This window comes from Prunus mume, linkage group LG1, assembly GCF_029339155.1.
Source record: "Prunus mume cultivar Tortuosa linkage group LG1, ASM2933915v1, whole genome shotgun sequence".
NCBI lineage: Eukaryota > Viridiplantae > Streptophyta > Magnoliopsida > Rosales > Rosaceae > Prunus > Prunus mume.
The window spans coordinates 31,843,744-31,857,196 of NC_142698.1; the positions used below are offsets into that span (position 1 = coordinate 31,843,744).

General features: G+C 37.1%; 1 protein-coding gene and 1 pseudogene across 2 annotated transcripts; both read right to left on the reverse strand.

Annotated features, from left to right (window-relative positions):
- Positions 1-604: 604 nt before the first annotated feature.
- Positions 605-6,842, reverse strand: LOC103343980 (pentatricopeptide repeat-containing protein At2g13600 pseudogene; annotated as a pseudogene). Its single transcript, XR_016123172.1, has 9 exons — positions 6,707-6,842; positions 6,439-6,570; positions 6,203-6,332; positions 5,926-5,981; positions 2,852-5,629; positions 2,511-2,612; positions 2,350-2,415; positions 1,285-1,390; positions 605-1,188 (listed from the first exon to the last, which is right to left on the reverse strand). The product of XR_016123172.1 is annotated as a pentatricopeptide repeat-containing protein At2g13600 pseudogene (transcript).
- A 2,100-nt stretch (positions 6,843-8,942) lies between these two features.
- Positions 8,943-11,548, reverse strand: LOC103344254 (cysteine-rich receptor-like protein kinase 15). The gene is made up of 7 exons (XM_089054673.1): positions 10,774-11,548; positions 10,542-10,661; positions 10,268-10,458; positions 9,961-10,171; positions 9,595-9,832; positions 9,329-9,479; positions 8,943-9,242 (listed from the first exon to the last, which is right to left on the reverse strand). The coding sequence occupies exons 1-7, from the start codon at positions 11,546-11,548 to the stop codon at positions 8,943-8,945; spliced, it is 1,986 nt and encodes a 661-aa protein (XP_088910799.1).
- Positions 11,549-13,453: the final 1,905 nt, after the last annotated feature.

Here is a 13,453-nt window from a genome sequence, read left to right on the forward strand (position 1 = left end):
TTTTGGACCAGAATGGTTCAAGAAATTAATTTGACAAAAAAATTTATTGAAGGATAAGGTTTTTGATACATACATAGACCTTTGGTCTGTAAATTAAAACCTTTTTCACTAGGTTAGACTCCTCGTTGGCGAAAGGTTATTGAACTTTTGTAGAAAGTTATTGAACTTTTGTAGAGGAAAATGGATGTGGAACCGAGGATCTAATCTTCCTAGTTTATTAATAGACGAGTCGATGCTAAATTCAATAGAGTTTAAGGGGGCGATAGAACACTAAGATTAAAAATCCAGCGTGTAATTGGAATTTATGCTCCAATCAAGTCATGTTATGGCAAGAGGAGTGGGTGTTCTAACATTTTATTGGCTCATACAATAATTTTGGATTCTCTCATTGTTTTGGCAATCCTTGGTTGCTCATTCAAGTCATTCATTAGAAATTCGATGTTTAGGCTTAATAGTACACTCAATAACCGGCTTGCAACTTTTAGTGGGTAAAATCATTTGCCCCTGAAATCCATGTTTTAGTTATAGAGCACTTATCCCGCACCTCAAGCAAGCTCAAGTCAATGTTTGGACGATCGCCTCTCGTTTCCCTGGCCTTAGCCTCTTTTGTATGAAAAACAATGGTATTTTTAAATTCGGGTGATTGTCAGCTTATATGAAGGGAAAAGGGAATTAATGCATTTAACAACCACTGCAGGTTAGGTTACTGCTCTTATCTTAACCACTAGATCTACAAGCCTCTTGCCACTACAAGTTACTTTTCAAAATGGCTGTAACAAACACATTTTGGCTTCTCTCACTGGCTTGCATTGAGCTATTGGCAGCCAATCGTGGACTGCGCAAAAATATTTATGAAGGCAAGCAGTCCTATTTTCACTTCTCATTGAGAACGAAGGTCCCATGGCATTGTAAATTAACTCGTTTTGGCGAGTTAAATGACCATGGCTGGTATTCCTTATGAAATCCCAACTCAGAAATTTGTACCTATAAAGAAAAAAAAAACCATGAGAAATTCACATTAATGGGTGGGAACTTTCAAATGTTGCTTGAAAAATCTGAATGTTCCATTCATAAGTCAAGCAATTCAGAGGGCTCAGTGCCCATGTGGATCAGATGAAGGTGGAACTGAATACTAGAGGCTCTGTTAATTATTCAAAATTGCATCAACTAGCACCAGAACATGGGTTTCTGCAATATGAAATAAAAAGGCATGATTACATTATACCTGGCATACCTCATATGCTGAGTTCTAGATGAAAATATTTACTGAATTTCAACACATACCGTGGGACAAAACAACGCATCAGAAGAAGCAAAGATTAAAACTATGTGATTGCAAGATAAGGACATGCAGTTGGGTGTGGGCGGCAGCAACATACCATCTAGTTTGCTGCTTGAAATTAAGCAGTTAATATTCAATACAGCAAGCAATTGAGTATGGTCAAAGATAGATCACTTGAAACACAAAGAAGAGTGACCTAAAGAAACGATTTTTTTGAAGGAGAAAAATAAAAACCAAAACTAGGAAAGCTAAGAAACAAGGGTTTGAAATTAAACAATGGTCTGGAAAAGGGAAAAAAAAAAAAAAGAGAAGAGAAGGGGAAAGAAAAAATTAAGCAATGTGAATCCTGCATCAAAACTAAATTGAAAAATAAAAAGAGTTTTTCTTTCTTTACTTTTTGTTTGAAACACTAAGGTTGCCTTTGGATATATGGATTTGCAATGGGAGATTTGGATTTGATTACCTAGTTTAATTGCTTGCATCAAATGTTAAAAAACAGGAAATTTAAAAATAAAAAAAGAAATTTATATATTTAAGTGATTCAGGGAGAAAAATTGAATATTTTTCTCTCAAGTTTTGAAATCCATCCTATCTCAAATGGTCAAATTTAAGTAGTCTCGTTATCTACCATTTTAAATCCACACATCTAAATACAACCCAAGTTCAATATATCTTTGGATTTTTGATTTCTGCTTTTAAAAAAATAACCCTACAGCCAACATCTTGCCATGTCAGTGCCAATATGCTATAGTTTTGTATGAATCATATAATGCTACAACTAATAATAGTAACATTCAACAACGTATGCAGATTTCTAAGGACATCTAATGATGTTTAACTAGTACACATCAAAACATCTTATGTCCAAATGCTTATTCCCACTCTTTTGGTTAATTAGTACACTTTTTTTTCTCCATAGAAATATTATGTCCAAAACACTAATGTATAACCATTTGTTTAACCATGTTAAAATACAAGACTAACAAAGACTGAAAATGTGCAAAGAGAACAAAATGTATTTCCAGTTGAAGTGATAAGAAAGCTTGCAAATTTTCAAATTTAAGTACCTTACATGGGCCATCAAATAAATGCTGAACATGTGGACCACTGTCACTGCTAATAAAGAAACTCGTCTGTAATATTAGATATCATGATTCATGAGTAATAGTTCAAGAGGAACATGGAAAAAAAAGAACAGAACTTTCTGGAGGATAAAAAGATTGTTTACCAAATGAGCCATCACTTTGTCAGCTTACAGCACTCTTATAAAATTATGAACCTATCCATTACGTCCGTCATGTCTTCAAGGTGAAGGCTAGAGAATCACATTCTGCAAAACAGAGGTGTAAATGAACCATCAATTGTTCTGGTCTCATTATTTTCTCAGGGTGCAGTTCCATAAAGAGAAACTCACTATTAGTGGATGAATACATAAATGAGTGTAAATAAATGTGTCACAGAGTAATAGATCTACTCGAAACAAGTGGCTTTCCTAAAACAACTAGTGATAACAGTAGCCACAAGGAACAGAGGATAAATGCATAGATAGTAAGAGAATATATTCCATACCAGAGATCACATGTAATCTCCATAGGAGCAAAATCCACCTTACAAATGATGAAACCGGTATCTATCCCGCACTAAAAGCTCCCTTGAGGTATCAAGGGAAATCAGCTTCATTACCAAGTGACAATCATGGGAAACTTGAAGGTTTCACATTATGCAGATAGGCACTCTAGGCAGCTCAACAGCAACATCAAGCTTTTCTCTGTGATAACACTGAGAAAGAAATGAGCTAATTGGATCGACATAGCAACCGGTATCTTCTATTTCTTAATTATCTCGTCAAGTATTCTATAAATGTCCTTCATTTGTGGATGATGGGTGTCATCTACAGTGAACACATGTACCCTATTATTAACCTCTATCCAGCTACAACCAGGTTTTTTCTCAATTCCTTTCTTTCTCATCTCTTTTCTCACATCCGCAAAAGCTTCTAATTGTCCACAATCAGAATATGTATTAGCCAGAAGGACGTAACTCCCAGAATCATCTATATCTAATTCAAGCAAATTTCTCACTGCAACTTCTGCTAACTTTAAATTGCGACGAACCCGACATGCGCCAAGCAGAGCCCCCCATATAGCAGCATTTGGCTTAAAGGGCATTGTATCAATCAAATTCTTGGCCTCCTCTAATAACCCTGCCCGGCCAAGTAGATCTACCATACAAGCAAAATGCTCACATGTTGGATTGATGCCAAAATCTTCAGTCATGGAACTGAAGTAGTGTTTCCCCTCTATTATGAGCCCTGAATGGCTACATCCTGATAGAACAGATACATAACTTATATGATCAGGTGTGCAGTCCATTTTCAACATATTCTCAAATATCTCAATCACTTTCCTACCTTCACCATTTTGGGCATATCCTGCCATAATCGCATTCCAAGAAATCAAATTTTTGTCACATATTGAGTCAAACACTCTTTTTGCTACTTCAATTCGCCCACATCGTGAATACAAAGTAACAACGCTATTTGTGACAGAAATATTAGAACCAAGCCCTATTTTTTCAGCTTGAGCTATAATTTGGATCCCAAGTTTTAATATTGCTAAATCAGCACATGCACTGATTGAAGTTACTAAGGTGACCCAATCAGGGTTAACCCCTACCCTTCGCATTAGAATATACAATTTTAGGCCTTCTTCCCAAAGACCATTTTGAAAATATGTTACTAACATTGAATTCCAAGTTATGACATTCCGCTGTGGCATTTTATCAAAATACTCTCGAGCTTTTTCAACATTACCAACTTGAGAAAATGCCGTGATCATTGCTGTCCATGATATTATATCTTTGAATGGCATAAACTCAAATGTCTGATTTGCTTTATGAGTATTTTGACACTTTGCATACATGGTAACAAGAGCATTCCCTACAGGAATAGAATAGATCATTCCAGCCTTGATTGTATATCCATGGAGCTGTTCCCCAACTAAAACATGCTTTTGGCCTGAACAAACCCCAAGAACTGTTGCGAAAGTAAACTCATCCAAGGAAACAGGAGCCTTTCTCATTTGGTTAAACAGTACTAAAGCTTCGTCCTCAAGTCCAGACTGCACAACTCCACTGATCAAAGAAGTCCAAGAAACTGCATTGTGTTCTGCCATGTTGTTAAACACCTGCCGTGCAAAATGCAAGTGTCCACATTTCACATACATATCAATCAGTCCACTACCTGCGAAGACATCAAGACTTGGTTCCATACGGATGATCCGAGCATGCAAATGGGTACCCCATTCCAGATCATATATGCTTGCACATGCACTAAGTACGGTGGCATATATCATAGAATTTGGTCTAAAACCTTGGTTCCACATCTCAACAAACATACTGAGACTCTGAACCCCAAACCCATGCTGAGAAAAGATTGAAATTATGGTATTCCAAGACACACAGTCACGTTCAGGCATTTGAAAAAACATATGAAGAGCCCTTTGAACCCCATAAAGTTTAGAGTAACCAAAGATCATACTGTTCCAACAAAACAAATTGGGACTTGGGATCCTCAAAAACATTTTCTCAGCAGAACTCAATGCACCACACTTAATGTACATATCGATAATCGAATTTTGAATAGTCATGTTGTTTCCAAATTCTAACTTCTCCACAAGACTATGCAACTGAAGAGCCAATTTGATGTTGCCAAGACTACCACAAGCCTTCATTACGCAAGAGAAGGAAAATGGGTCGGAAAAACTCTCACAATTCTGAACCATTGCAGCAAAAACTTTAATTGCATCCACTGAGTTGCCCATTATTAAAATGGCCAGACATCATTGTAGTCCAAGAGACAGAGTCTCTCTCAGGCATTTCATTGAACAAGATCTTTGCTTCCCTCATTTGACCCAAATCTACTAATCCATTGATCATAGTATTCCAACTAAACACATTAGGATGCTGAATACTGTAAAAAATCCGACGAGCGTCTTCTATCAAGCTACATTGAGAGTACATGTGCAAGAGATGGTTCTGGAGGAAAATAGCAGAGTCCAATCCTATGGAAATGAGTTGGGCATGGAGTTTTCTTGCAACGGGTATTGACTTGAGAGATGCACAAGCTTTCATGGCTTCGTAGAATGTCTGTGACAATTCCATGTAAGATTGTTGTAGGGAGGGATCGTGGCAGAGAATGAGCTTTGTTGAGAGATTTTCTTGAGTTGATGATATATAACGAGCATTTAGGCGAGAGACATGAAGGATATACTTCAGGGGTTGAATTGGAAGCATCCCCATCGCTGGAGATATTAGGCTTCTCCGCTTCAGAGACTTCTGTGAGTTTGCCTAACTCAATGTTAAACACATAAATAAAAAGAAGAATGCAGTACAGGAGTACAAACATAAAATAGCATCACTTTTGTACCGATAATTACCCTGACTATAGCCCTTTGCCCAACTCAAATCCTAACGCTTTGCCAATATAATAAATATTTTGACCTCTATCTACAACCATGGCACCCACATTTGATAAAGAACCAAAATGAGAAAACCGACCCAGATTATAGCAGCTAGAAACTAAAACTAAAGAAACCACAAAATATGCATCTATACATATTAAAAATGAGAGTCAAAACTCCTACATTGTAAATCCAAGGTCCATGGTGATTGCTAGTTGAGTTGGAGAAGAGTGACCATACTGCAGGAGACAAAAATGCAACTCATAAGCAGATATGATTAGAAAAAAAGCTAAAACAAACTGAGGGTAGTTTGGTTCATGATCTGAAATTTCCTATTAAAAAACAAGGATAAATCTGTTACCCAACAAAACAAAAAAAACAAAAAAAACCAGGATACAATCTAAAAATCTGGGCTGTATTCTTAGTTACTGCAAAATCTGAGAAATGTTTGGTACTGTACCTGAAATTGTTTTTGAAGTCTAAAAGACTATGAAAGCGTATTTGGGTTACTTTGGATCTCATTTAGACGTTTCATCAAACATCATATATGCAACACTTCGGCCTGAACATTTCCCTCAACCTCTGACCAACTACTCAACAAATGAAAGTGAAAGAAAGAGAGAAGGAAATAGTGTAAGAGATTGTGTAAATTCTAAAGAATGAAAAGGTACATGTTGGGTGGGTATTGGGTCTCACAGTATCACGTCGGCGCTGGTTACACTCGGATCAACACATGTATAAGACTTGCCGTTTCTCAAATGGAAAAACTGTACGAAAATCAGATACCAAACGAAGCCTGAAGCTTTCTGATTTCTTGAGCTCTGGCCTCTGCAAATAAGAACAGGCGAAAGCAAATGCTGTTGTTAAAATACCCCTTAGAGAACAGAGAAAATGAGAGAGAAAGCGACAGGAGACGTGCATTGGTTTATTCCTGTGTGCATTGCTGCGCTGGGGGGTTACTTACTTGGCGAGAGAGGAGAAGGATGGGGCCGTGCATGGAAAGAGAGGGAAGAAGACACAATGAAAGAAGAGAGGAAGGAAAGAGAAAACAAGGAAGACGGAGAGATCGGAAAGACACTCAAAGCATGTTTACTAATCCGTAATTAATTAAGAGGAATTGATTAAGAGGAATTGGATTGAGAGATTTAGATTCCGGATTCTTAATGAAATTGTTTATTAAATCATGTGGATTAAGAGGAGTTAGATTCCGAATTCCTATTGAAATTATTTACTAAATCATATGGAATTGGGGTATGAGTAATATTAATTACTAAAATGTCATCATTTTTGGGTTAAAGTAGATGACATATTTGAAATTTTGAAAATTGTGTGAGGATATAATAGGTAAAAAAGATGAATTCCTAATGGGTGAATTCCTCTGGAATTAGAATACCACATCCCATTCTAGAATTGAATTCTTCCAAAATCAGAATTCAATTCCTAATTTTGTGTGGCGCTTACTTTTCAATTATTTGATGTAAAGTAAACGAAGGAATTCTCCATAGACGGAATTCAATTCCTGATGAGAAATCAAATTCCTGATTATTAAACACACCATCATAGTTTTCTTCGGCAAAAATTGAAAGCGGGACAAAGTTTCGACTAGAGGTAGATATCAAGGGTTAGAAAAGGAGCAGGGCAAAGGTTGATCGGAAGTTACTTTGCCACCACGGTTAAAAGTTAGGTGCTAGTCGTGTATAAGATAAGAAGATTAGAACTGTATTGGTTTTAAATAAAAAAGGCTTATTTATTTATTTTTATTTTATACAAGTGAATTTTTTTTTTAAAAAAAGTATTTGGGAGGGGGGAATTTACATAAATATTTATTGGGTGCCTAGGGCTTTCGAATTTCTGCAGAAGGAAGGCAAATCAAGTAGCAGACCATTTGGCCTCGTTGACACTATTGAGGATAAGCCTTGGAAATGTAGATATCTAGACCTCCATCCTCACTTTTGCTTGTTTTGAGCAGGGATGGCCTTCCATACCCACCCATTGGTCATGAATGAGGAAACACTAAGAGCATTTTCAGTGGGAGGGGTCAGCCCGAACAAGAGGCCCGCTAGGCCCCCAATTCTGTTTCCAGCAGCTAAGGCTTACTAGGACAAGCGCTGGGCTCCACCAGCTTGGGTAAGGCCCAAAGCAAGACTTGCTTCGACTACTACCTGGGCAAGATGACTTAACGCTGACGTCATTGTGATGTAAGCAACTAATTTAAATAACAAAAAATTGAAAAAATAATAAAATTTTCAGAATTTTTTTTATTTATAAATACCTAATCATATTCTTCACTTCTCACACCAAAACTCTATATAAATTCATTTAATCATATCTTATGTGAATAGTGGTTGTCCTTGGGTTGCCATGGCAATGGGTGGAAAACCAACAAAAAATTTGCTAGGGCATGCACTATTCATGTGAATAGTAACACCATTACCCTTATCTTTTGCCATGACAAATGGGTGGAAATGCTCTAAGGGAGTTTCGACATTTGTCACTATCAAGATTGTCTTTGAGCTAGGCTGCCTTGGTTCCATTATCTGTCATGTATTCAATTTAGATTTTAAAAGATTTTAAAGAAGTTTAAAAGTTTAGGTGTATTCAATCACGATTTTATATAAGTCTATACAATTCTGGGTGTATTCAATTTAGAATTTTTAAATTCTATTCAAATTTAGATGTATTCAATCACGACTTTAAAAGACTTCATAAAAGTTTGGGTGCATTCAAAACCCCCCACATACCACCATCACTATCATCCCTACCTTCATCACCATCACCGCTAGCATCATCACCATCACTGCCACTGTGACCACCACCACATCCACCACCACCCTTACTCCAACCGCCACCCCACTATCACCCCCACCATCACCCCACCATCACCACCACCACAACCACTGTCAGCATCATCACCATCCGCCACCGCCACCGCCACCGCCTTGCTCCCACTGCCATCGCCAATTACTTGTCAATTACTTGCATCGCACTCTACATGCATTGCATGTCTGTGATGCTTCTACTACTTTACAATATGGAGAAACTGTTTTTTATTACAACATAACACTGCAATGCCATGGACTGACCTTCCATGCAATTAATTTTATGCATCACATATATCACTTTCAAATGCTAAAGAAACCAAATGCTAAAATACTGCAGTTTGCAATTTACAATCTTGCTACACGAGCAAGCCGACGGATTCACCTTGGCGCAATTATGGACATAGTGAGACCATTTGCAGAAGGATCAGTTATAGACTCATTAACTGGAAGAACTCTACGTACAGCAAATATTGCTGGCTGCTTTGGTTCAGGAAGATCAACTGATTCACTTCCAAGCAATACAACCACAGCTGACATGGTTGGTCTTTCTGCAGGGTCTTCCTGGACGCACAAAAGCGCAATGTGCATGCATCTCAAAACCTCTGTTTTTGTGCAAGATTCCATCAACAAAGGTTCCACAAATTCCAATTCTTTTCCTGCCTTCCATAGTCGCCATGCCTGTCGATTGTTTAAGCAGAATTATGTTTTATGAAATTAATGTCTGTTTTCCAGATAAACTAATTAATTAAGACTGACTAACGTACGTATGCAATGAGTGTCTTGGCATGTTCCGTAAGGTAGAATCCACTATTCCTTTTCCCACTAATGATCTCAAGCAAGATTACACCGAAGCTGAAAACATCAGATTTTACAGAAAATAGACCCTCCATTGCATACTCTGGAGCCATGTATCCACTGTTTCATGTATCAGCATTATTAGCAATGTTCACTTCTCACGTACAATCAAAACTTGTGGCCGGAAGTGATATATAGGATTCTAAATTAAATAAATGTAAACAAGCATACTCACTATGTTCCCACAACTCTTCTAGTTTTAGTGGGGTTCTGACGTTCACAAAATATCCTTGCCAAGCCAAAGTCTGATATTTTGGCAACCATTTCATGGTCCAACAATACATTGCTGGGCTTTAAATCCCTATGAATGACTCTAAGCCGGGAGTCTTCATGAAGATACAGAAGTCCTCTGGCAATACCTTCAATAATGTTGTAGTATGTTTTCCAATTGAGTTCAGCTCGTCTTTCCGAATCTGAAATTCAGCAGTAAATAAAGGTTAGCGTTTAGATTTAAGGGTAAAGAAGCATATTTAAATGTGATTGTGCGAAATGATTGATATAAGGGCAAGAAACATTGGGCAGAAGGGTGGACAAAACATACCGAAGATAAAAGTATCAAGGCTTTTATTTGGCATGAACTCATACAAAAGCAGCTTTTCCTCTCCTTCAAAGCCGCATGCCAGGAGCCGCACAAGGTTTCTGTGTTGAAGTTTTGCAATGAGTATGACCTCATTTTTAAACTCCTCCAAGCCTTGCCATGATTTTCTTGACAGTCTTTTAACAGCTACTTCCTTCCCATTTTGTAGCAAACCCTGTGAAATAATATTTTTTAAAATCAGATGAGATTCATGTTTCGGCACTTTGGTCCGAGGAATCTATTAGTACTGTGCCCCAAGATGGTGCATTACCTTGTAAACAGTGCCAAACCCACCTTGTCCAAGCTTGTTTGAATCTGAAAAGTCATCTGTAGCTACCCTAATAGCAGCTAGATCCATGAAGGCCAGCTCCTCAGAACTTGTCAATTGTCTATCTTCTGTGATCGTGACGCTGGTCGGGCTTGCCAAATCATGTAATAGTACATGCTGGCTGTTTTCTTCATCTGCACACAATAAATTTCAGTTGGTAATCTTACATAAATTAATTCACAATCATTAGCATCAGCCATGTTTCCATCTAATGTACCTTTTAATTCTTCTAATCCCTTTTTCCGCTGGCGATGGGCATTACAACAGACAATGAGAAATGCTAATAGAAAAGTTGATGCACATATAACCACCACCTTCAACGTCTTCCGTTTATCTCCTGCTTTTTAATGGAAAGAGTTGTTACCATGGCTCTTAGAAGTATATACACACAGATGATTATGAACAAAATAAATAAATAAATAAAGGAAACAAAATTTTGATGTGCCAACCTTCGAAATATGGGTAAATTATCAGAGAGCTTGACATGTCGTCAAAAAATCGGAACATCTCAAACCTCACATTGCAATTCCTACCCACAACGGCACCACCTTGGCTAGAAGAGCAGCAAGCCCAAAGATCCCCTAAAGCAGAAACCAAACATGTTTTGCAGTTACTTTCAGAGATGTCTCTCGTGCACTGTTGCAGACCATAAATATTTTTTTTCCCTGAAAATTTTACTTCCCCAGTTGCAAACATATGCTTAGAAGGATTAAAGGCAGCCTCATCGGACAAGTTTTTCATCAAATAAATCAAAACATGACTAAAGCTATAAGGATTTGACACTCTCTTCTCCTGACTATCCTGCTTTGGATAATTTCCAATGTAAACCATCAATGAAAAGAACATCTGGAAGGAATAGCGGACTTGACATACTTCATACCATATCATTGCATCATTCGTATTACAACTCTTGAAAAGCTCCTGGCTCGCCTCATAGACGCAATTTCGACAAACTGTAGAGTTCACATCCCCTCTACAAAGTGCTTGTCCATAGACTCTGTCAGTGTTATTTCCAATAGTGGTGTTGTAGAAACCGCCAGAGATTGAAGTGTTTGAAGACAATGACTCAAATAGCTGCTTCAGATTATTCTCAAATTGGCTATTAGGAGTGTAGTTTCTGGCAGTAGGTGAACAAAAAATGGTAGGATCTACACCAGAGAGGCTGGCAGGGATTGCTAGTTGTATAATCATGAAGAGCAAAACACAAAGTGCACTTTTGTCCATTTTCCAAAGATGGAGCACAGTTGGACACAAAGTTAGCCCAAAACAAAACCTAACATTGTATTAGGAGCTTAGAAGTTGATTAATCAAAGCCTTTGGCACCTTGGATGCATACAATTCTTTATACCCATATTACTGTTCATATGATTACTGTACATTACTGTTCTACGGTATGTACATTCTCAAAATACTTGATGAAAGAGTCATTATTTCAGAGTTGATTTCTAGCTACAGGGACTGGCTAAACAAGCCATTGGTTGGTTTATAAGAGACTGACTTCAAACTTCTGAACATTCTAATTGAAGAGACAAGACCTGAAATTACTAGCAAAGGGTATGAACTTAGCATAGAATGCGGCACGAAATTACACCATTTTTATTAAATAATCTCCGAGATATTTGGCTGATTACATCAGAAGCACAACAAGGTGCTTACATAAGAAACAATTATTTTTCTTTAAATACTAGTTATGTCTATTAAGTCGATCGGATTTGAATCTGGATGTTTGAATTAAAAAGCTTAATGATTAGATGCTCGGTGTATAAGTCAATGGCCTTTGATCAAAGTCAAACACATGTTTCATGGAAGACGTCAACTTCTGGTTTCCTTAATTTTAATTTATATCAAATCATGTGATAATTACTAATCTTATATAGATATAAGTGGATTCAGTCCAAAGCTGATACCACAGCTTTTGTTTTTATGTTAAGATAACTACTACTCCTAGATTTGGTTTGATTCCGTTACACCCAGTTGGGCAATGCTACAGGTTGGTACAGAGGTTGACTGAGAAATGCATTATGAAAATTTCAATACAAGAAGCATCATCATGGTCATCAAATATAATTCAGTCATATTCAGGTCAAATTGACGAGTACAAGAAGACAAAAATTGATTCTAATTATTAAACCATTTGGTCTTAGAAACGTGTATCAGCTACCATTATTTTGGCTTATTTTGACTGCAGCCTAAAGCACGTGTTTATGCACCGACAAATATCTAAACCCGAGAAGATAAATGGAAATCCATTAACAACTGGAATCCACTAGAAAATAGAGAAAAAATAATTTGCTATGTGAGAGAGTAGTGTGGAAATAGCCTCATATCCTTTCCATAGGAGTATGCTTATGGTTTTTTTTTTCATCAACATCAGCTAGAAGGAGTAGTTAATTGATAGGAAATAGCAGTTTTTATAATTAATAAAGAGAATGGTGAAGTTATATTGTCTTTATAATCAACTACTGGTCATTTAATAGAAGGCAACCTCTAGAAAAAGTCTGATGTGCTTCCAAGGTTTTAATTCACCTTATAAACTTGGCAGCTGATGTTTTGGCAAACCTTGCTAATCAGTCGCTCAATGTTTCTTTGCTTGACCTTGTTGCTTAGAGTTCTTTTGGAAGTTTAGTATGATAGTTTTCCTTCTACTGTCAACAAATTTACAATCCTCTGAACCTTCTAATAATAATAATAAAAAGGATTATTTCTTTTTCGCATCATAGATTTCTGTACTCTATTTTTGACATTCTCTTTTACTTTGTTGCTGTGAAATTAGGTAACTTTTTCCCTTGTAACCTAAATTGATAACTGGGTCAGGACAAGAGAGATTGTTTAATCTTCTTCTTTGTTTAGAGGAACGGATCATGGAAGTAGCCCAATCTGAGTGAACCTTTCTTATCAAACAATACAGGGGAAGATAGATTCGAATTCGGTGTTGGGGTGAATGTTCTTAACCCGTAGAGCTACAAGTTCCCCACAGGTGTTTTCTGTATTTTTATTACTTGTTTTGAATTTAGAGCTGGCAATCTTGAGCTAGGATTTTGATGCCCTAAAATTCCTAAAAGTGAGTTAAATGATCTATGTGCAGTTCCCACAATAACTTTGTTATGTCCGAAATTCGAAATTCAAAGT

What these genes read in the sequence shown, in the direction of transcription:
- LOC103344254 (XM_089054673.1), bottom strand. Translation starts at nt 11,548, where the DNA reads ATGGACAAAAGTGCACTTTGTGTTTTGCTCTTCATGATTATACAACTA. An exon ending in AATTTACCCATATTTCGAAG is followed by an intron (nt 10,662 to 10,773) that starts GTTGGCACATCA and finishes ATTAAAAAGCAG; the next exon opens with GAGATAAACGGAAGACGTTG. An exon ending in CCAAGACACTCATTGCATAC is followed by an intron (nt 9,243 to 9,328) that starts GTACGTTAGTCA and finishes AACAATCGACAG; the next exon opens with GCATGGCGACTATGGAAGGC.